This window comes from Myxine glutinosa, chromosome 1, assembly GCF_964187855.1.
Source record: "Myxine glutinosa chromosome 1, kmMyxGlut1.1, whole genome shotgun sequence".
Lineage (NCBI taxonomy): Eukaryota > Metazoa > Chordata > Myxini > Myxiniformes > Myxinidae > Myxine > Myxine glutinosa.
The window spans coordinates 329,037,269-329,060,151 of NC_136261.1; the positions used below are offsets into that span (position 1 = coordinate 329,037,269).

The following is a 22,883-nucleotide window of genomic DNA, read 5'->3' on the forward strand; positions in this document are numbered from 1 at the left end:
CTGCATGCGTCTTCAGTATCAAGCTGAAATCTGTCGTGGCGGATCTGAAGAGCGGAATGCTTGGAGAAGTGGTGGGCTACTTCGGCATGAATGAGGATCAGAAACGTGGACTCCCACACTGCCACATCCTGCTGATACTTGCTCCCGCATGACGTTATTTTCCCGGGTGCCGCACAAATGGCCGCACCGATCGAGATTTATCGGATGTTCATATAAATCGTTTAAAAGAAAAAAAAGCCTTCAATTTCTGATATTTAGCCTTTTCATTTGGGCCTCCCAATTGAAGCCCCGCCCATAGGGCGGGTACCGTTGCTAGTTTCATAAAATCTGCCAAAGTTTCACATCAATGAGGAAACTTATTTTCATTGGATGATGTTTTAGTGACAAAGTAAACAAGCGTTAGGCCTCGGTCCCCTGTCGGGGAAGTGATGTGAGTTGACAAAGTGGAAGACGCAGAAAACATGCTATGATATGATATTTCGCTCACAAGGTTCAGACATACATGGAGGCGGCCATCTTGGATTTTGACGTGGCGACCCAATTTTCAATAGCGTTCTTCCTTATGCCTAGATACACCCACACACCAGATTAGAAGTTGGTATTTCGCTTATTTTTCAAGATATTCCGCTCACAAGGTTCAGACATACATGGCGGCGGCCATCTGGGATTTTGACGTGGCGACCCAATTTTCAATAGCGTTCTTCCTTGTGCCTAGATACAACCAAACACCAGATTAGAAGTTGGTACTTCACTTATTTTTCAAGATATTTCGCTCACAAGGTTCAGCCATATATATGGTGGCGGCCATCTTGGATTTTGACGTGCCGACCCAATTTACAATAGCTTTCTTCCTTATGCCGAGATACACCCACACACCAAATTAGAAGTTGGTACTTCGCTTATTTTTCAAGATATTCATCTCACAAGGTTCAGACATACATGGCGGCGGCCATCTTGGATTTTGACGTGGCGACCCAATTTTAAACATCGTTCTTGCTTGTGCCTAGATACACGCACACACCAGATAAGAAGTTGGTACTTCGCTAATTTTTCAAGATATTTCGCTCACAAGGTTCAGACATATATATATGGTGGCGGCCATCTTGGATTTTGACGTGGTGGCCCAATTTTCAATGGCCTTCTTCCTTATGCCGAGGTACACCCACACACCAAATTAGAAGTTGGTACTTCGCTTATTTTTCAAGATATTCATCTCACAAGGTTGACATACATGGCGGCGGCCATCTTGGATTTTGACGTGGCGACCCAATTTTAAACATCGTTCTTCCTTGTGCCTAGATACACCCACATACCATATTAGAAGTTGGTACTTCGCTTATTTTTCGAGATATTTCGCTCACAAGGTTCAGACATATATATGGCGGCGGCCATCTTGGATTTTGACGTGGCGACCCAATTTTAAACATCGTTCTTCCTTGTGCCTAGATACACTCACACACCAGATTAGAAGTTGGTACTTCGCTTATTTTTCAAGATATTTCGCTCACAAGGTTCAGACATGTATATGGTGGCGGCCATCTTGGATTTTGACGTGGCGACCCAATTTTAAACATCGTTCTTCCTTGTGCCTCGATACACCCACACACCAGATTAGAAGTTGGTGCTTCGCTTATTTTTCAAGATATTCAGCTCACAAGGTTCAGATATACATGGCATCAGACATACATGGCGGCGGCCATCTTGGATTTTGATGTGGGTTGCACCCACACACCAAATTCGGATGCGGTCCTTCGCTTACGCACGCACGCACGCACGCCCGCATGCATGCACACACGCACGCCCACACGGACGGACGGACACACGGACGGAGGGGAAAACCATAGTCCCCCTTTCGCTCCGCTGTGCGGATAAGCATAAAAAAGTAAATATTTTTTTAGAGAACTTGCTCGATACAAATACCATGTAAAGTTATCATATATGCAAAAATATAAAAACAATTGGGGTATTTTTTAACCCCAGAAAGGATTTGCTGGTAAGTCTATATAGCAAGGTGGGATCTTAAAACATCATATATATTTATTACCGGCATGTATAGTTCAACAAACTAGTAAAACATGAAATACATTGTTGAACTATAATATAGAAATAACACATCGAAGTGAAGGCCCAGGGTCCAAAAACGGCCCCTGTTGGTAGGATTAGGTTTTTGGAAGAGACCACTAAGCCCATCAAAGCATGTGCTAGTTTTACCTTATGGTGGGCCAATACAAGCGGCCATGATTAACTGCACAAAAACTGACTTTCATTGCATTTCGGTGGTTTGGTTGGCAACACATTGCCTTGATTAAGTGCACAAAAAACCATGAGCGAGGTTCTCAGAGCACAACCACCGAATCAACAATTAATTGCTTTATGACGATCGCAACTCCAGACTCCAGTTTACTATTTATCTCCAATTTAAATTCCTGGCCACAGATTATGTCATGCATCACAAAAGTAATTTTTATCATTAATTTTTAATCAGTTTTTTTTTTTTCAGACATGTTTGCCATTAACATACTGTTAAATTTATTGATGATGTTTAGGACACATCCCCATCACAAAACACTGATGAAATTCTGCTTAAAATTTTAATCTCAGCGCTTCTTTTAACAAATACAATTGGAGGATAAATTGGACAATTAAGAATAGTGACTTTCATTGCCACTTATAAATTATCAAAAAATTATCAAATATTCCCACAGGTCGCACAAGATCTGCCAGCAACCCTCTTATGGTTAAACTGCCAAAATCAAGACTCTCTATTCACCTTCACTCTTTCATTCCTCTTTTCTCCCGCCTCTGGAACAAACTCCCCCACTCCCTTCAACACCACTCCTCCCTCCAGGTCTTTAAAACAGCTGTTCACCACCATCTCTTATCTACCCCCATCCAAAACCTTGATCTTTTCCACCCCTGTTAATTCACCCCAGATCCACTTTTTTGATATACCAACCTCTTTCCTGGAAGTCCTCCTAGCAGTGTCCATGTGTTTTTTTTTTTGTTTTTTTTACCTCTCCCACCCCCGCCCCTCCCATGCCTTCACCTCCCAGCCCTCTCCCTCCCACAGATCTCCCGATGTCCCTGCTCTCCATCTTATTCTCCCGCTCCCTTTATCATATGTTTTATATGTCAGTTTGTGTTTTTGTGATCAATGTAGATCTTACATGAGCCTGGATCTTGTATACAAAAAAAAAATAAAAATAATAATAATAATAATAATAATAATAATAATAATATAGCCCAATAACTAATAAGTCAAAAAGTTGTGGCACTCTCAAAACCTAGCGACAGTACATGAATTCATGCAATTTCAAAATAATATTCAAGACAAACACAAATCTGTAGGTTCATAAAAATGTCAGGTCTGAAGGATGGCTTCAAAGGATTCTGAAACCGATGCAACTTCAGAAAAGTAGAGAACTAAGTTTGACTCCACATCACAATGGCTGTTCAAGGTAAGATGGCAATGGTCCTAAACGCAGCCATTAAGCGAGGAACCATTCTTACCTGGCGATGTCTCATAGTCCTCGGACTGCACTTCCATAAGTGAGCACACTCTATGGACTGCCCCAAGCTGTGCCTCCATGTCTGCCAGGTTTTTCACCACCCAGTTGAGGAAGTTGGACACCTTGGATTGATGGATGAATGCACAATAGAGATGGATTAAGACACAAAAGAGCGATACATAATCAAAGGCAGTGAGAACCCCTGGGTAGAGACATCCCTCTATTATGTTCTGATTTGATATCCTGTTGTACTCACTATTCACACAGAACTAATCGATCAGGAAGAGTCCCAAGGGTACCAGCTCCTCAGCTCTTACACGAGCTGTGATCTCTGTATAAAAAGGCCTCCTCTTATCTATCTATCTTCTATATATTTTATTTTATTATATATATATCAAAGAAAGTTTTTGTTTGTTTGTTTACATGTGTTTGTTGTGTACACACCTCCCGGTGTGTACCTTGGATAAGAATAGGTACACCGTATCCTTGCGTGTCGTAAAAGACGACTAAGAGGGTTGGAGTCAGGAAGGGCATCCGGCCATAAAAAACATTGCCTCAAAAAGAGAACCATGACAATTACAACTACATATGGGCAGGGTACAGCCCGAAGTGGAGATCGGTTTCTGAGGTTTGGGACATGGAATGTAGGGACAATGACAGGGAGATCAGGAGAAGTGGTGGAAGTATTGGTCAGAAGAAGAGTGGACATATGTTGTGTGCAAGACACGAGATGGAAGGGAAGTGGTGTGAGAGTGGTGAAGGGTAGGCAGGGACAGAAATACAAGTTTGTGTGGCAAGGGTGCCTGGAGGGTGTGGATGGTGTTGGTGTCCTGTTTTCTGAGGAGTTTGTAGACAGTGGTGAGTGTGACGAGAGTGAGTGATAGGTTGATGATGGTGAAAATGATGATTGGAAAGCTCTTGGTGAACGTCATCTCGGGATATGCTCCGCAGGTTGGTCGAAGCGATGAAGAAAAGGACAAGTTCTGGTGTGCGATAGAGAAGTTGATGGAAAACGTGAAAGATGAGGAAGTTGTTGTGGTAGGAGGAGACCTAAATGGACATGTGGGAAGAAGTATGGATGGTTTTGACGGAGTTCATGGGGGTTATGGATATGGTGTGAGAAATGGAGAAGGTGAAAGGATTTTGGAGTTTGCTGATGGAGCTGATTTGTTGATTTGTAATACTCAGTTCCAGAAAGAGGATAATAAGCTTGTTACATACACGTCAGGTGGGTCGACGACAACCGTTGACTACCTGATGGTGCGTAGGCGAGATAGGGGGCACCTCTGGGACACAAAGGTGATCCCGGGGGAGGAGGCTGTTTCACAGCACCACTTGGTTGTCTGCGACATGAGGGTGAAAGGTGCGAGGAGAGCTCGGCGGGTGAAGTACCAACCGAGAATGAAGGTTGAAAGAGGTGACAGTAAGGGAGGCATTAAAAGAGAGGCTGAGTCGGGTCGAGGATGATGTGGTTGAACTTGAAAGTGGTTGGATGTCGATGAAAGCTAGTCTGTTGGGAGCCGTTGGTGAGGTATGTGGATGGACAAAAGGACCACCGAGGCACTCGGAAACATGGTGGAGGGATGATGAAGTTGGAAAGAGGATTGACGAGAAGAGGAAGAAGTTCAAGGAGTGGCAGAAGGCGAAGGGTACGGGAGCAGAAACAGCAGAGCATGAAAGTTATAAGGCAGCCAGGAAGGCTGCAAAGAAAGAGGTAGCAAAGGCGCAGGAGGCATGTAGGAAAATGTTCGGAGAACGCTTGGATTCGGAAGAGGGTCAGAAAGCAGTATTCAGGATTGCAAAGCATATAGCGAAAGAGAGGTGTGATGTGATGGGGGTGAGTTGCTTGAAGGATGAAGTGGGACAAATCGTTGCCGACCCAGATGGAATTAAAGGAAGATGGAAAAGATATATGGAAATGCTGTTGAATACAGAGAATGAATGGGATGGCAACATAGAGAGTAACCCAGTTTTAGGACCAGCAGAGAAGATAACTGAGAAGGAAGTTGAGGAAGCGATAAAAGCAATGAAGGGTAGAAAAGCGGGAGGGCTGACGGGAGTTGTGGGAGATATGTTGAAGGCAGCAGGAAGTTGGGGTGTGAAGAGAATGACAGAGATCTGTAATCTGGTGGTGAAAGAAGGCCGCATTCCAGTGGATTGGGAACTGAGTACCCTCGTCCCTCTATACAAGGGGAAAGGTGACCCTCTGGAGTGTGGCTCGTACCGAGCGATAAAGTTATTGGAGCATGGAATGAAGGTATTGGAAAGGGTGTTGGAGAGGAGGATAAGGAAGAAAGTGAAGATCGACGAAATGCAGTTTGGATTCATGCCAGGAAGAGGAACGACAGACGCGCTTTTCATTGTGAGGCAGTTGCAGGAGAAGTACATGGAGAAGAGGAAGAAGTTGTTTCTTGGGTTTGTTGATCTGGAGAAAGCATTCGATAGGGTACCACGCAAAGTATTGACATGGGCATTGAGGAAGTTAGGAGTGGAGGAATGGTTGATCAGAGTAGTGATGGCAATGTACAAGAGCGCGCACAGCTGTAAGGACGAAGGACGGGAACAGTGGTGAGTTTGAAGTGAAGGTGGGAGTGCATCAGGGGTCGGTACTAAGTCCACTACCATTTGTAGCTGTGATGGAGGTGCTGGCTCAGAACGTGAAGGAGGGTTTACCGTGGGAGTTGTTGATTGCGGAAAGTATGGATGGACTGAAGGAAAAGATGAACACGTGGAAGGAATGTATGGAGACAAAAGGTCTGAAGGTGAATATCGGAAAGGCGAAGGTGATGGCAAGTGGTAAAGCATGTGGTGAGGTGGAAAGAACTGGGAAGTGGCCCTGTGCTGTGTGTAGGAAGGGTGTCGGAGTGAACTCCATTCAATGTACAATGTGCGTTGAGTGGGTTCATCAAAAATGTAGTGGTCTGAGAGGGTCATTAACCAGTGTGGCAGCTACATTCACATGTAAGGTGTGCACAGAGGGAGCTGCAGATGGAGGAAATGTTGAGTTGGATCTTGGAGACGGCGTGAAGCTGGAAGGTGTGAAAACATTTTGCTACCTCGGAGACATGCTGAATGGAGAAGGTGGATCAGACTCGGCAACGGTTGCTCGAGTGAGATGTGCATGGAAGAAGTTTCGGGAACTGAGTGGCGTGCTGATGATTAGGGGAGTGTCGTTGAAGCTGAAGGGAAAGGTGTATGCCGCATGTGTGAGAAGTGTTATGATTTATGGGCGCGAGACATGGGTAATGAACGTAGAGCAGCAACGAAGGTTGGAAAGGGTGGAAATGCGAATGGTTCGACGGATGTGCGGAGTATCGTTGAGAGAGAGGAAGACAAATGATGAATTGCGAAAGATGATGGGAATAGAGCCTGTGATTGATGCTGTGAAGAGGAACAGGTTGAGATGGTTTGGTCATGTGTTGAGGAAGGATGAAAGTGACTGGTTGAGAAGAGTGATGGAAATGAATGTAGAAGGAAGCAGAGGACAGGGAAGACCGAGAAAGACTTGGCTAAAGATGGTGGAAGAAGAAATGCGGGCAAGGGGGTTAACAAGGAGAGATGCAGAAAATAGGGCAAAATGGAGAAGATTGTCATGGGGACCGCAAGGCTAACCCCCGCTCTTGCAGGGAAAATGGCCTTTAAAATGCATGTTGTTGTTGTTGTTGTTGTTGTTGTTTGCATGTGCTAATCTCCTGAACGGTGAAAGATAGGAGGAAACCTCTGAAACAAAAAATGTCAGGACGGGTCCCGGGAAGGTTATAGGCTAGGTGGCGAGGCCGGTCGAGGCCCACTTCGGCCGGGCTGGGCCCATTTCACAATTAAAAGCTGAGCTGAATTTCGTAGTCAATCTTCTACGGCTGCGAGTAAAAGCTGAATTATAGTAGTAAATTCATTCAAAAAGAACCAAAAATGTCGGGACGGGCCCCGGGAAGGTTATAGGCTAGGTGGTGAGGCCGGTCGAGGCCATCGGCCGGGATGGGCCCATTTCGCAATTAAAAGCTGAGCTGAATTTTAGTAGTCAATCTTCTACGGCCACGAGTAAAAGCTGAATTATAGTAGTAAATTCATTCAAAAAGAACCCGGGCAACGCCGGGTGCTTTCGGCTAGTAAATAATATGGGATTTTAAAGGTGCACAATACAGATGACACGAGTTTCTTCTCGCAATGTTTGAGAAAGTAGTTTTAAATTTCATCAAGTTCCACCAGGAGCTGAACCTGGTGCCAGTCAAAGCTACTGACGGAGCCATCCTGTTTCCTTAGTATCAGGTTCAAAGAAGAGATCTTCTATACAAAAAACACACGTATGATGTTACCACCCTGCTCTGTAGTACCATCGAATTTCAATGAAGACACCACCAGCCCAATGTGGTCTATTGTTGTAAATAAAGAAAAGAAGAGAAAAACACCAACAAACCATAGCCAGATGTGTTTAGGTGAGAATAAAAACAGTTTGGATTTGATTTTCCTAAATGAAACCAAAGTTTGTTTCAAAGTAGTTGATAAATACATTTTACGGCCTACAGGTTATTCCTTTTCGAAGTGTTATCTATCTATAATTCCAGTAATCTCTGTCTGTACGTTTGTACGTTTGTACGTTTGTACGTTTGTCTGTTTGTCTGTGACCGCTGTTTCTCGACAACTACCGGTCCGATATACTTGAAACTTGCCAGGTATATTGCTGGGGACCCGAGGATGTGCCTTTTCAAGGTTTGAAATTAATCGGACAAGTACTTACCGAGCTATGGCGATTTAGCCGTTCGCCGTTCGCTTTGGCGTTGCGAATGGACCAAACCATTCATGTAAATAGAGGGGGGGGGGTTCTGTGGTCGTTCGCTTTGGCTTTGCGAATGGACCAAACCATTCATGTAAATAGAGGGGGGGGTTCTGTGGTCGTTCGCTTTGGCTTTGCGAATGGACCAAACCATTCATGTAAATAGAGGGGGGGGGGGGGGGTTCTGTGGTCGTTGCGAATGGACCAAACCATTCACATCGAATCATCGAATCACATCGAATGGACCAAACCGTTCGCTTTGGACCAAACCATTGCATGTAAATAGAGGGGGGGGTTCTGTGGTCGTTGCGAATGGACCAAACCATTCATGTAAATAGAGGGGGGGGGGGGGTTCTGTGGTCGTTACTGCCACGTGGTTTCAAAGTTTTTTTTTGTTGTTGTTTGCACGCATGTTTTTTTGCACCCACGTACGGGCACGCCCTAGGATGTTTACACACACACACCCCTACACAATTTTTTTTTTTTTTTTTTTTTTTGGCAAGGAACGGGCACCCACGTACGGGCACGTCCTAGTCCTTGAAATTCACGTTTAATTTACTTTGTTGATGATATTCTTAACTTGATGTCTTGTGGCACTCTAAAAACCCAGCTGCAAGCTATAAATACAGGTGATATACGATCTGCTTAGTAACCGTAACCACAATAAGGCCTCGAGACGGTCACGTTGCACATGCATATCAGGAGCTGGCACAGGGCAGTCAAAGCTTCAAAATTCCCTCCCCAGCCAGAGTAAATTGGCATCGATTTGGATTAGATCCAAATTTTGCGCTTTGTGAATTCATCCTCCTGAGCGGGCAAATATATAATGTTGCTGAAATCAAAGAAAGATCCTGCACTTATTATTCCTTTCAAAGGGTACTATGTTATAATCCATTCGAAATATGCTTTTGCATAAGTTGAATACAGTAGTTCTAAAGATAAAGTTTGGAGGTGAAGTCGAATGTGACAAACACTGAGAAAAGGCAAACAGCAGATTCCCCAAAGACTTCTGTTACTTCCGCCACTGAAGGTGGACGGAGGTATTATTTTCACGGCCTATAAGTGAGAACCGGATGCAGATCCGGCCCATCAGTGCGATACCAAAAGGTAAACTGTTCAGTTTAGTGGAGGTGTGCTCTGTACCAAATGTCGTTTGAGTTACCTCTGCCACCCAAGGTGAATGTACGCCATACAAGTTTTCATCCCAGTCTGTTTGTTTGTCTGTAAACAAGAAATTGCAAAAAGTTGTCGATGGATTTGGACGAAATTTGGTGGAGAGGTTGCGTAGGTGACACAGATGAAATTATTCGAGTTTGGTGAAGGTCCAGATCCGGATTTGGACCTGAGAATTTTAGTGTTTCTTCACCATTGAGAGATAGGGCAAAAAATGATACGTAGCACAATATCTCAAAAAGTTGTGGACGGATTCAGACGAAACATGATGGACAGGTCGGGTGCGTGCCAAGTACAAATTTATTCGATTTTGGTGAATATTTGAATCAGGATTGATGGATTAATCAGGATTAATTCTGATCAAAGAATTTTAAAGTGATTCTTCACCATTTGGATATGGGGCTAAAACCCATATATAGCACGATATCTCAAAAATTGGAGACAGATTCAGACGAAACTTGGTGGACAGGTTGGTTGTGTGACAAGGACAAATAGATTCGATTTTGGTGAAGATCTGAATATGGATTCGGATACGAGAATTATTTAATTTGTAAGTGATTCTTCACCATTGAGAGATCGGGTGAAAAGTGATGTATAAGATGATATCTCAAAAAGGTATGGACAAGTTATGACTGAACTTGGTGGACGAGTTGGTTTGGTAACAAGAACAAGCTGATTCGATTTTGGTTCAGGTCCAAATCCAGATCCGGCCTATCAGTGGATACAAAACATAAACTGTTCAGCCTGGTGGAGGTTTCCGCTCTACCGAGTGCCGTTCTAGTTGAACTTGTTTTCGTGTTGCTCAATACCTACTCTTTGGATAGCCAGATGACAAATTCTGCCCCTGTTTTGGTGGCAGTTTCTCGTTCCGCTTCTTTCCCCCCCAAGTATTGTCTTTCCTGCTTCCTCAACGTTACTTTATCCCATATCGACGTTTCAAAACAACAACAACAACAATCAGCTTGTCTACTCCATGCATCCTTCTCTGCCCCTTATTCCTCCCCACATCCCTTATTTGTCTAAGTTTCTCTCTATTTTGTCCCTAAACCTGCTGTTGGTGTGCTTTCCTCTCTCTGTTACTGTTCCTTTTGTTCTGGTGAATGCGGATCTGTTCTGTGTTTCAGCTCTTCCACGAGCCTTAACTTTGTAGACAAAGAAAAGAAAAGAGTGCAATTTGGATTTTTGCAACGTTGCTTTGCATTGCAGCTGCTTTGAGATATTTCAAGTTCAGTGCGTTATGCATCCTAAATTGGATATAAAATTTCCTTTTTATCCCACTCGCTTTTGAAGTTCACAGAACTTAAATGTAGGAACATTTTTGAAGGAAGTTTCAGACTGAGGCACCATATCAGCTTTGTTTATCCGGTTCACGCCTTGTACAAATGGGAATTCAGGAATTGTGCCAAGATGTCTGCATCCATTGCAATACGCTTTTGAAAAGATTAAATCCACATTTCAAATGCACAATGTGATCATCTCTTTCAATTCACTCAATCCCCTCATGTAGGGGAATACAAAGGATCACGTGGGATGGTGACATAAAGTAGGTACCCCAAGGTAGATGAAAAGCTTAAATAAAAGCAAGCTGATAAATCCTAGCATAGTGAGTCGGCCCCAAGGGCTGGTTTAAGTCTTGTTGCATGCACATTCGCCTCAGATTTCTAACCTGGGCTTCAATCTTGGCCCAGCTATAAATTGTCTTTCTGGTGTTTTGCAGATACGGTGAGGCAGCAATGTGTGTGCTGTCCATTACGTAAATACTTTGTTCACAGAATGTAAGGACATTAGTTCAGAGAATACTTTTCACAGCATTAGTTTTTGATAGACGTGAAATATCTCAAGGTGTCTTTCATGAAGAGTTGGCGAGTTATCACTGGCACCCTCAGCAAATTACAAATCTCTGACAGCTTCAGTTGAGTAACCTGCATTGGGGTGGTGAGCCATCGTCGATTGCTTCTCGCCTGGACACATTTCTCGACGAGCTGTGATATCCTACAAAGCTCTGTAGAGTATGGGCCTCGAATAATAATAACAGAGCATAAAACGCATCGACAGTATATATGCGTATAACAATATATGTATATATATTGTTGCGGAAATGAGGATTGTGTTTTTTTATTGTGTGTATTATTATCATTGTTTGATTCTGGCCCCTCCTGCCTCCAGTGTTGTGTAAAGGTCAAAGGGCGTCCCGGTAGTTAATTCCATAAAAGCACACATTGAAGGACACGATAAAACCCTTGTTCAGTAGCTTATATCTTTATTATGTGTTTTAGATTAAGGCTTTGTCGTCCATTAACATGACACTCCATTGCACCACGTGAAAAAGATAGATTCCCTTCATTCCCATTCCCAAAAACCTCCATTTCCCCTTTCAACAATTGCCATTCGCATTGCCAACCAACAATTGCCGCCATTGACCACGAGGCAGGGTTGGGGAAGAAAGGCGGGTCCCCACCTCGTCATAGAGGGGAGGAGTGAGTCAGCCCCACTCAACCAACCACGAACAAGGGGTTGGACTTGGAGAGGGTGTGGAGAGAAACATCAAGGAGGTTCGCGAAGGTTGAGGGGCGGGGCCTATATAACCCGCCGCGGGACGTTCCCCAAGGAGATGAGAGATGAGCTCTTACGAGATGAGCTATGACAAGAGCTGAGTTGTGAGGTCCAAGGCTGAGCTGCGTGGTGAGGTGCAAAAGAGAGAGCTGGGTTGTGAGGTCCAAGAGAGAGCAAGGAGATCATCCAGGGAAGCACAAAGCCTGCTATTCGTCGCCTTGCTCGCCAGCAGCAGAGTCCACAGCAGCAGCAGCAGCAGCGTCCACAGCAGCAACAACACTCAACAGCCGCTTGGGGCCTGGACGGCAGTTTGGAGCAGGGCCGCGAAGGAACGGCGGCTGCCCAACGAGCCGATCGTGCTGCCGGACCCGTTTGGACATCGCTCTCCTTCCAGCCAATCCACTCTGCAATTCCCCGTGTGAGTCCGTTTCTGTTTGTTCTGTCCTGGGTAGTCAATTAAGTCTGTATAAGCTAGTAATTTTCACTGTGTCACCTGCTTTTTCATGTCCCTGTACATAACCGTGACTGCTCCTTTTTGCTTGTGTGTGTAATAATAAATCCCGTTACTCTTCTGTACGTCTTCTTCTTCCTCTTTACATTCGGTCGTTTTAGAGTTTTCCACATTGAATAGCTGTGGCGCGATCGGGCCAACGTTTGGGTGAATCGGGGAAACTGTTCGGTCGCGGGGCCTCCGCTCGGCAAATATAACATCCTTAACCGCAGACCGTAACAATATATATATACACACACACATGAGTATATACACTACATGACCAAAAGTATGTGGACACCCCTTCTAATTAGTGGATTCGACTATTTCAACCACACCCATTGCTGACAGGTATATATAATCAAGCACACAGCCATGCAATCTCCAGAGACAAACATTGGCAGTAGAATGGGCCATACTGAAAATCTCAGTGACTTTCAACATGGCACCGTCATAGGATGCCACCTTTCCAACAAGTCAGTTCATCAAATTTCTGCCCTGATAGAGCTACCCCAGTCAACTGTAAGTGCTGTTATTGTGAAGTGGAAACGTCTAGGAGCAACAACAGCTCAGCCACGAAGTGGTAGACCACACAAGCTCACAGAACGGGACCGCCGAGTGCTGAAGCATGTAAAAAATCGTCTGTCCTCGGTTGCAACACTCACCACCGAGTTCCAAACTGCCTCTGGAAGCAACTGTTTGTCGGGAGCTTCATGGGTTTCCACAAACGAGCAGCCGCACACAAGCCTAACATCACCATTCGCAATGCCAAGCGTCAGCTGGAGAGGTGTAAAACTCGCCGCCATTGGACTCTGGAGCAGTGGAAATGTGTTCTCTGGAGTGATGAATCACGCTTCACCATCTGGCAGTCCGACGGACGAATCTGGGTTTGGCGGATGCCAGGAGAACGCTACCTGCCCAAATGCATAGTGCCACCTGTAAAGTTTGGTGGAGGAGGAATAATGGTCTGGGGCTGTTTTTCATGGTTCGGGCTCGGCCCCTTAGTTCCAGTGAAGGGAAATATAAACGGTACAGCATACAATGACATTCTAGACGATTGTGTGCTTCCAACTTTGTGGCAACAGTTTGGGGAAAGCCCTTTCCTGTTTCAGCATGACAATGCCAAAAGCGAGGTCCATACAGAATTGGTTTGTCGAGATTGGTGTGGAAGAACTTGCCTGATCTGCACAGAGCCCTGACCTCAACCCCATCGAAAACCTTTGGGATGAATTGGAATGCCGACTGCGAGCCAGGCCTAATCGCCTAACATCAGTGCCGAAAGGTGTTCAAACTATATATAACCATATATATATATAGATATATAATATATATACAGTGCATTCAGAACGTATTCAGACCCCTTCACTTTTTCACATTTTGTTATGTTGCAGCCTCATGCTGAAATCGTTTAAATTCATTTTTTCCCTCATCAATCTACACTCAATACCCCATAATGACAAAGAGAAAACAGGATTTTAGAAAGTTTTGCAAATTTATTAAAAAGAAAAAACTGAAATATCACATTGACATAAGTATTCATACCCTTTGTTATGACACTTGAAATTTAACTCAGGTGCCTCCCATTTCCCTTGATCATCTTTGAGATGTTTCTACACCTTGATTGGAGTCCACCTGTGGTAAATTCAATTCATTGGACATGATTTGGAAAGGCACACACCTGTCTATAAAAGGTCTCACAGCTGACAATGCATATCAGAGCAAAAAGCAAGCCATGACGTCGAAGGAACTGCCTGCAGAGCTCAGAGACAGGATTGTGTCGAGGCACAGATCTGGGGAAGCCGACAAAAAATTTCTGCTGCATTGAAGTTTCCCAAGAGCACAGTGGCCTCCATCATTCTTAAATGGAAGAAGTTTGGAACAACCAGGACTCTTCCTAGAGCTGGCCGCCCGGCCAAACTGAGCAATCGGGGGAGAAGGGCCTTGGTAAGAGAGGTGACCAAGAACCCGATGGTCACTCTGGCTGAGCTCCAGAGGTCCTGTGTGGAGATTGGAGAAACTTCCAGAAGGGCAACCATCACTGCAACACTCCACCAATCTGGGCTTTATGGCAGAGTGGCCAGACGTGAAGCCTCTCCTCAGTGAAAGACACATGAAAGCCCTCAGAATCTTGTTTCTCACAGTCTGAGAGTCCTTTGCAAACTCCAAGTTTGCTTTTTTGCAAACTCTAAGTGGGCTTTCATGTGCTAATCCTTGTAATACGCGCACTTATTCGCCATAAAGCAATATTATGATTTGGTTTTATGTTCGCAGGGATTAAATGTTACGTCGTGTTTTTTCTCTTTCAAGTTCAAAACGCAATTCACCTTGAGTCATGAATAATACTCTGCTGCAAAAGGCCTAGCCTAGTGCTAGATATAACGCCATAACGACATCCCAGATGTAATGCCATCTATTAAATCCGACATCCCGACTCCTAGCGTCTGGCATTCAGCTTGTGGCCTAAGTATGTCAGATAGTCAGATATATTGGATATGTCGTCCAGCTGCCTTCAGCCAAGTGTCAGGACAGGTTGAGTGCTGGACACCGGGATGACGTGCACTTCCATAGAAGCCTAGCCTAGCACTAGACATAATGCCATAATGACGTCCTAGTGAAAAGAGCGTGACAGACAAAGGGAAAGACAGATGGATAAATCCAGCTAATTTAATATATGGATTATGATATATTATTATTATTATTATTTACATATTATTATTGTTGATAATAATAATAATATATTGGAAAAGCATGGACTGAAGATGAGCTGGTAGAAAACGGAGGTAATGTGGGTCGAAGCTTTGACTGATGATGGTCGTTCATAGGAAGAGGTATACAATGGAGGAGGATGTTGTACGGGAAAGTCCTGAGGTTGTGTGTAATGCTAGCATACCTACACAGTCTGGTGATGGTAGCTCTGACAAAACAGCAGCAACAGATGCTGCAGGTCTGCAAGAACAACTGGGCCATGAGGATTGTGGGAGTAAAGAGGCTGGATAGGAGGATGGACGAACTGAGTGGGGAGAATGGTGTGTTCATTAGATTGACAGGAAGATTGGTAAAGAGGCAGTTTAAATGGGCACTGATCCTGGTGTGGATGGAGGAAGACAGTCTTCCGAAGAGCGCCGCATTGGAAGAGCGAGGGAGAGGGAAAAGTAGTGGACCGCAGTTGAGTTGGAAGTATTGTGTGAAGTGGGATGTCAGAAAGGTGTATTTGATGGAGAGAGGAGAGAGATGGCTGGTGATAGAGGGTGGTGGAGAATACGAGTGTTGTGGAATGAGCAGAGTAGCAGCTCACTACCAGTTGGCTTTACCGTATAAGTTTCAGTTGAATTTGCAAATCTGTATCAGCGCATACTACTGACAGGCTGCACAGTTTACGTTTTGTATCTCACTGATAAGCGGGATCTGGATCCGGACCTTAAGCAAAATCTAATCGTCATGTTCTTGTCACTTAACCAACTCATCCATGTAATTTTGTCATAACTCGTCCACAATGTTTTGAAATATATTGCGGCCCCATCTTTCAGTGGTAAAGAATCACTTAATTTTTTTTTAATTCTCGTAACCGGATCCGGATCTTCACCACAATTGAATCATTTCGTCCTTGGCACACACCCAACATGTCCACCCAATTTCGTCTGAATCCGTCCACAACGTTTGGAAATATTGTGCTATATATCGTTTTTGGCACGATCCCTCAATGGTGAATAATCACTTAAAATATTATCGTATCCGGATCCGGATTTTCAACAAAATCTAATCAATTTGTCTTTGTCATACACCCAACCTGTCCAGCAAATTTCGTCCATAACGTTTTGAGATATCCTGCCCACAGATAGATAGACAGCCAGACACACAGGTGTGAAAACATAACCTCTGTCCACCCTGGGGGGTGGAGGTAAATATATGGGAAATTTAATTGGATATATTTATGCAACAAAAGTTTTCATTACTTGATAAATATATTTATTACCTTCGCCACCAAAGTTGGATGGAGGTTATGTTTTCCTCCCTGTCTGTCTGTCCGTCCGTTTGTCCGTGAACAAGATATCTCAAAAAGTTGTGGACGGATTCGGACGAAATTTGGCAGAGATGTAGCGAATGTGACAAGGACGAAATGATTAGATTTTGGTGAAGATCCGGATTCGGATTCGGCTACGAGAATTTTTAAAGTGATTCTTCACCATTGAGAGACAGGGCCAAATACGATACATAGCAGAATATCTCAAAAAGTTGTGGACGGATTTGGACGAAACTTGTTGGACCAGTTGGGTGTCTGACAAGGACGATTCGATTAGATTTTGGTGAAGATCTGAATATGGATTCGGATATGAGAATTATTTAATTTGTAAGTGATTCTTCACCATTGGGAGATAGGGCCAAAAACGATACATAGCGGGATATCTCAAAAAGTTGCGGACGGATTTGGACGAAACTTGTTGGACCAGTTGGGTGTCTGACAAGGACGATTCGATTAGATTTTGGTGAAGATCTGAATATGGATTCGGATATGAGAATTATTTAATTTGTAAGTGATTCTTCACCATTGGGAGATAGGGCCAAAAACGATACATTGCGGGATATCTCAAAAAGTTGGGGACGGATGATTTTGATTAAATGTGATTCTGTATTGTGATTTTCTGGTCTACTCTGGGATACAAAACGTAAACTGTTCACCTGGCGGAGGTATGCTCTCTACTGAGTGCCGTTCTAGTTCATCCATTAATTCATTCACATCACGCCGTTTTCAGTCCACTGCACGATGAAAGCCTTGAGTTGGGGGTTGTTAACATATACATGCCACTCTTGTCAAGTATATACGAAAGGGAAATACTAAAAAGCAGATCTACTTCAATGTGTATGTAACTCTAATAAAGTTAAAATGTATCTTTATTGGTTATCTCTCTATTATAACTGATATTGAGAATTCCTATTAATCTGGTAGCAGATGAAATTTTGTTAATCTGATTGATTTTAGGTATAATTTTAAATCATTATGTTGCTTTTCAAACCCTTTCTGATGGATCGCTGCATACAGTAACAAAATATCGACTTTTGCGAATTGAAATCCTTGTTGATTCTAAACACTGTCAATAACATCTCAGATATACGACAACATTAGCTCAATGGAATGTATTGTTATTTACGAAGTGTTTGGCCATTTGGGAAATCTGTAAGATCCACCGTATTGACTACTTCTTTCGCGGCCCCAATTAATCCACCTTCTTGTGGAGTTGGACAGGGAATGCTTTTGGTGCAAGTCTTTCATGAACTGCTTGGTCAGTTGAAGGTGAAATAAGTTATAATTTGTTCACGGTTCTGCAATAACTCGCCTACTTTTCGCAAAAGACACCATGGGGTCTTTAATATGTCCTCCAAGTAAGAATACCAACTGCGTCTCATCATTATGTTGATTAATACAAAATAAGTTGCTGAAACTGGTGTGTTACTTGGAGTTCAACTGAAATTATTTTCTGGGTGAAAATGTAACTTGGAGCAAAGATAGCCTTTCACTGGATTTATTGTAACAGAGTACTAATTGTTAGCTCACTCATGGCTGCTGGATATATAAATTGCTTGGTTGCTTTGTACATGTAAGCTACGTGACTCAAATTGAATTGCTGCATCCTGGAGGGAAGGAGAGGATACAGGGTCCAAAACTTGTCCCTTCCCACACCATATCACAGATGGTATACCAACCCAATGAGAGAGAAAACTTGAGCCCGTGGTCCAGCAATAAATCCCCAGTATTAAGCCTGCCTTATGTTTGCCTTCCAGTCATATTTCCTCTTTGTTAGACATGCACACATAATGAGAATATTGCATTTTTTTTCGAGTTAACCATCATTATATTTTGTCTGATGGTCCAAGGGCTCACAGAGGAGCTTGTATTTGGATTTTAGGTGCATGCAGTTTTACAATACATATTTGTCCTGTTGGAGAAAGGTTTACAAAAAGAAGACATGCAGATGGTATGTAATCATTCCAAGTTGATTTACCAGGAAAATAAACAAGATAGCATCTGCCACATGCTTCCTCTGCAATATCTGTGTGAACTACAGCAGCAGGTGCCATGACCAAGGAAAAGGGAAATAGAGTCGTGCCAATGAGAGGGAGCAAAAAATGGGGTTGTGAATGAGTGCTGATGTAATGGTAGTGTAACAACATCGGACGACTGATGGGGTTGGCCGAAGTCTTTCACGAACTGCCTGTCCAAGCCTGATGTTCACCTTAGTAGTTAGGGACAGGAATTTGGCATTTGGCATTTGGCCGTGGCGTCGGTGATAGCTCGTCAAGAACACCATGGGATGTTTAACGTCCACCAACTAATGCCAGCAGACGAGACGCCCGTTTAACATCTATCCGAGGGACATTGATGAATCACCCTGTCTGTGAAACACCAGGATGACCGTTTATATCTGGGCTGAGATTTAATTTAAACCCAGACTCAACAGATTCGAGATGAGTGTGCGTACGTTTAGGCCATCCTGCCAGGATGTTCTATGACAACTGAATACTGTTATCATATCATAAAACTGATAACCTTTCAATAATGTGTTTGAATCATCTAGTCACAAGACATAGTAAGTGTGAGTAGGTCATGCACTTACCATGAGTGAGTAAGCTAGGCCCAGTCCCACAAGGCCTGAAGAGAGCCCATAGTAGAGAGACCGAGTGATGGAGGCAAGTGCAGATGCAAGAACGATGCAAGCACCCACATAGTCCTATAACAAGGAACATATAATATATCAGCATACTATAATTATACTCAAAGAAGAAACTAAAACAGCCTTTGTATTGCAAATTTCCCCACTGAATTGGATTCACAGTCACCAGTTTACAGGAGCACTCAGCGGATGTACAGTAAAGGAAAGCCAAGCAAAAAGGATGTGATTGAAGTGTGCTGAAGAATAACATTCTGAAGTGGCAAATGCAACAACTGTTGTTGAGATTACTTTTGGTAAACATGTGAAAAATCATGCTGGTGATGAGTTACTACTACTACAACTACTACAACAAATACAACTACAACTACTACAACAAATACTACAACTACAACTACTACTGCAACAAATATTACAACTACTACTACTACTACTACTACTACAACTACTACTACAACTATTACACTTCCTTTGTTTGATGAGAAGGCGGCTAACTGGCATTGTGGTGCCACACAACAGGGTCAACCTCAAACTTTCTGCATATGCAGATGATGTTCTCGTGTTTGCCAGTAATGCAAGGGATATGCAAATAGTTTATGATTGTCAGCAGGTCTATTCAGCAGCATCGTCTGCTACAATCAATTGGAGGAAAAGCTCGGGGCTTCTAATTGGACAAATGCAGGTAAAGGAGTTACCAACACTTTTTCAGAAATTGACCTGGAGTCGCAATGAGCTCAAATATTTGGGGGTGCACTTATCCACTTCCCATGGGTCCTCACCACTCATTAACTGGAACACTTTAGGGGACAAGATCGAAGCAAAGTTGAGAGACTGGAGTGGACTACTAAAAGTCCTGTCTCTGAGGGGAAAAACACTCCTTATTAAAGTTTATAATTCCGAAGTTAGTATTCAGGCTCTCTTGCATAAGCACTCCAGAGGAGTTTCTGGTTAAGATGCAGAGGAAGCTACTGGACTACTTTTGGAATGGTAAACACTGGGTTTCCCTGGGCATTCTGAGCTTGCCTTTTTCAGAAGGTGGACAGTCTTTTCCCTGCCTTCGAAGCCACTACCACGCATCCAGGCTGAAGACCATACAACGTTACCTACATGTGAACCCTGCACCGCAATGGTGCTCACTGGCATCATACTTCTTCAGCAAAGTGCTCAATCTTGGGTACAAAAGGAATCTTTTCATCATTACATCTCGGAGCCTGTCTAGTGCTACATTGCCTCCTTTTTATCAAGAAATGCTGAAGGCTTGGAATGTAGTCGACGTACAAAGAACAGTTCCTTATCCAGGCAAGGACCTGTTAGAAGAACCGGTCATTCTCAACCCTCTTCTACAGGGCCCAACTCTGGCTTCCTTTTCAGTAAGAAGGAGCCTCTTAGCTGGTAGCATATCCACAGTGGGAGACCTTCTGAACGATGGTAAGAGAACGCTTTTACCCAAGGAACTCGCAGCGAAAATGGGCCTGAGGACAATCAGGATCCCCTCCAGGATACTTGAAGAGGTCAAAAGCTCCTTGCCTCCCGATTGTCTGGAATATCTAGAGAATCCCAAAGAGGGTGATGGATCTGGACAGATGTCCATCGGTAACTCCATGGATTTTAAAATCCGACCACGATGTTGCGAGCTCTCTCAGCCAATACCTGCAAACAATATGAGTAAGACCCCTGGCACAGTGGAAATGTCGTTCTGTGGGTTATCAAGGAAAAATATATACCTGCTAGTGATCCACTCGCTCCATTATATAGCTCTTGCAACCCGACTGGATACTCCCTGGCGTGAGATTCTTCCACTTCCTTCGACTGTTCATCCACGTTGGGATTCACTCTATCTCTACCCAACGCCAAGAATGATGGCAGACTTAAGTTGGAGGTTGCTACATGGTGTACTGAGCTCTGGATCTATGATGCGGCACTTCACTAACGTCTCAGAGGATTGCTGCTTTTGTGGTGAAAGGGAAACTATATTTCACATATACCTTCAATGCCACCGTCTTGAACCAGTGTTCTTACTGATGAAAAATCTTCTCTTGCGCTTCTGGCTTCACTTCTCTCCAACACTTTTTATCATCGGGCACCCCGTAAAGAAACTAAGCAAGTCACGAGATATCCTTATTAACTTTATTTTAGCCTGTGCAAAAATGGCAATATATAAAACCAGGAAGGCAAAAATTGAGAAAGATGTGGTGGAACACAGTTCTGTATGTCTGAAGGGCTTAATACGCTCACGCATTATTTCGGAGTACAAGGCGGCAGAATATAGTAACACTGTTCAAAAGTTTAAGGAAACCTGGACTATAAATGATGCACTTTGTACGGTCTCCCCACAAGATACTTTGCTCTTATTTGTATAAATGTGTTATTTGGCATTATTTTTGGTGTTCTTTGGCGTTCTTTTTTTGGTGTTCTTTGGCGTTCTTTTACCTTCCCCTTATCTGTCTTGGTAGTGCTTTCTCTTCAAAATGCTCTATCTTGTCTACTGTAGTTCAAACCATGGACTTGCAGAGATGAGGAATTGAGCGACATTAAACTGGGAACATATGTTTGCCTGAGCTTGCATGAGTTCTGAACGCAAATCTCTGTAACCTTTCCAACAAAAGCACTACTACTACTACAACTACTATTACAACTACTACTACTACTACAACTACTACTACAACTATTACAACTACTACTACTGCAACAAATACAACAAAAACAACTACTACGACTACTACAACTATTACAACTACGACAACTACTAGAACTACGACTACAACTATGACAACTACGACTACTACTACAACAAATACTACTACAACTACTACAACTACGACTACTACTACAACAAATACTACTACAACTACTACTGCAACTACTACTGCAACAAATACTACAACAACAACTACCACTACTACTACAACTATTACTACTACTACAACTACGACTACAACCACTACTACTACTACTACAACTACTACTACAACAAATACTACTACAACTACTACTGCAACAAATACTACAACAACTACCACTACAACTACTACAACTATTACTACTACTACAACTACGACTACAACCACTACAACTACTACTACTACAACTATTACAACTACTACTACAACTATTACAACTACTACTACCACTACAACAAATAATACTACTACAACAAATACTACGAATACAACTACGACTGCAACAAATACTACTACAACAACAACAACTATTACTACTATTACTACTACTACTACTACAACTATTACAACTACTACTACCACTACTGCAACTATTACTACTACTACAACTACTACAACTACTACTACTACTACCACCACCACCACCACCACCACCACCACTTTAACAGTACCAATTATTCGAACATTATTGTGGGATTGGCCAAGGATAATTTTTGAACCAAATCTTCCATAAATCAGCTTGATGTACTATGGAAGGTGGTTTGGGCAGGAATTCTGAATTTGTAGAGCGCCTTGATGATAACTCACTTACTCTTCCCAATCCCATACTCCATGGGATTTTTAACATCCACCAACTAATGTTAGCAGAGAAGACAACCAGCTTAATGTCCATCTATGGGTCGACACATTTTGTGATGCCTGTGAACCAGCAATCTGAGAATTTACAGTTGGGTTGTGAATAGAAACCGAGATGACACAGCTTAAAGACAAGAGAGTCTTCATCTGTAAATGTCAGATGAGGAAGTGATGTGCAGACATGAT

General features: G+C 43.2%; 1 protein-coding gene across 2 annotated transcripts in view; it reads right to left on the bottom strand.

Moving 5' to 3' along the window:
* The window catches only part of LOC137411924 (ATP-binding cassette sub-family C member 8-like), a 242,092-nt gene that overhangs the window by 53,444 nt on the left and 165,765 nt on the right, over positions 1-22,883 (bottom strand). For both annotated transcript variants that reach the window (XM_068097203.2, XM_068097207.2), the window contains exons 30-31: positions 19,108-19,221; positions 3,511-3,631 (exon numbers count right to left, since the gene is read on the bottom strand). In XM_068097203.2, coding sequence (XP_067953304.2) covers positions 3,511-3,631; positions 19,108-19,221 — 235 coding nt within the window. The remainder of the gene's footprint in view (positions 1-3,510; positions 3,632-19,107; positions 19,222-22,883) is intronic.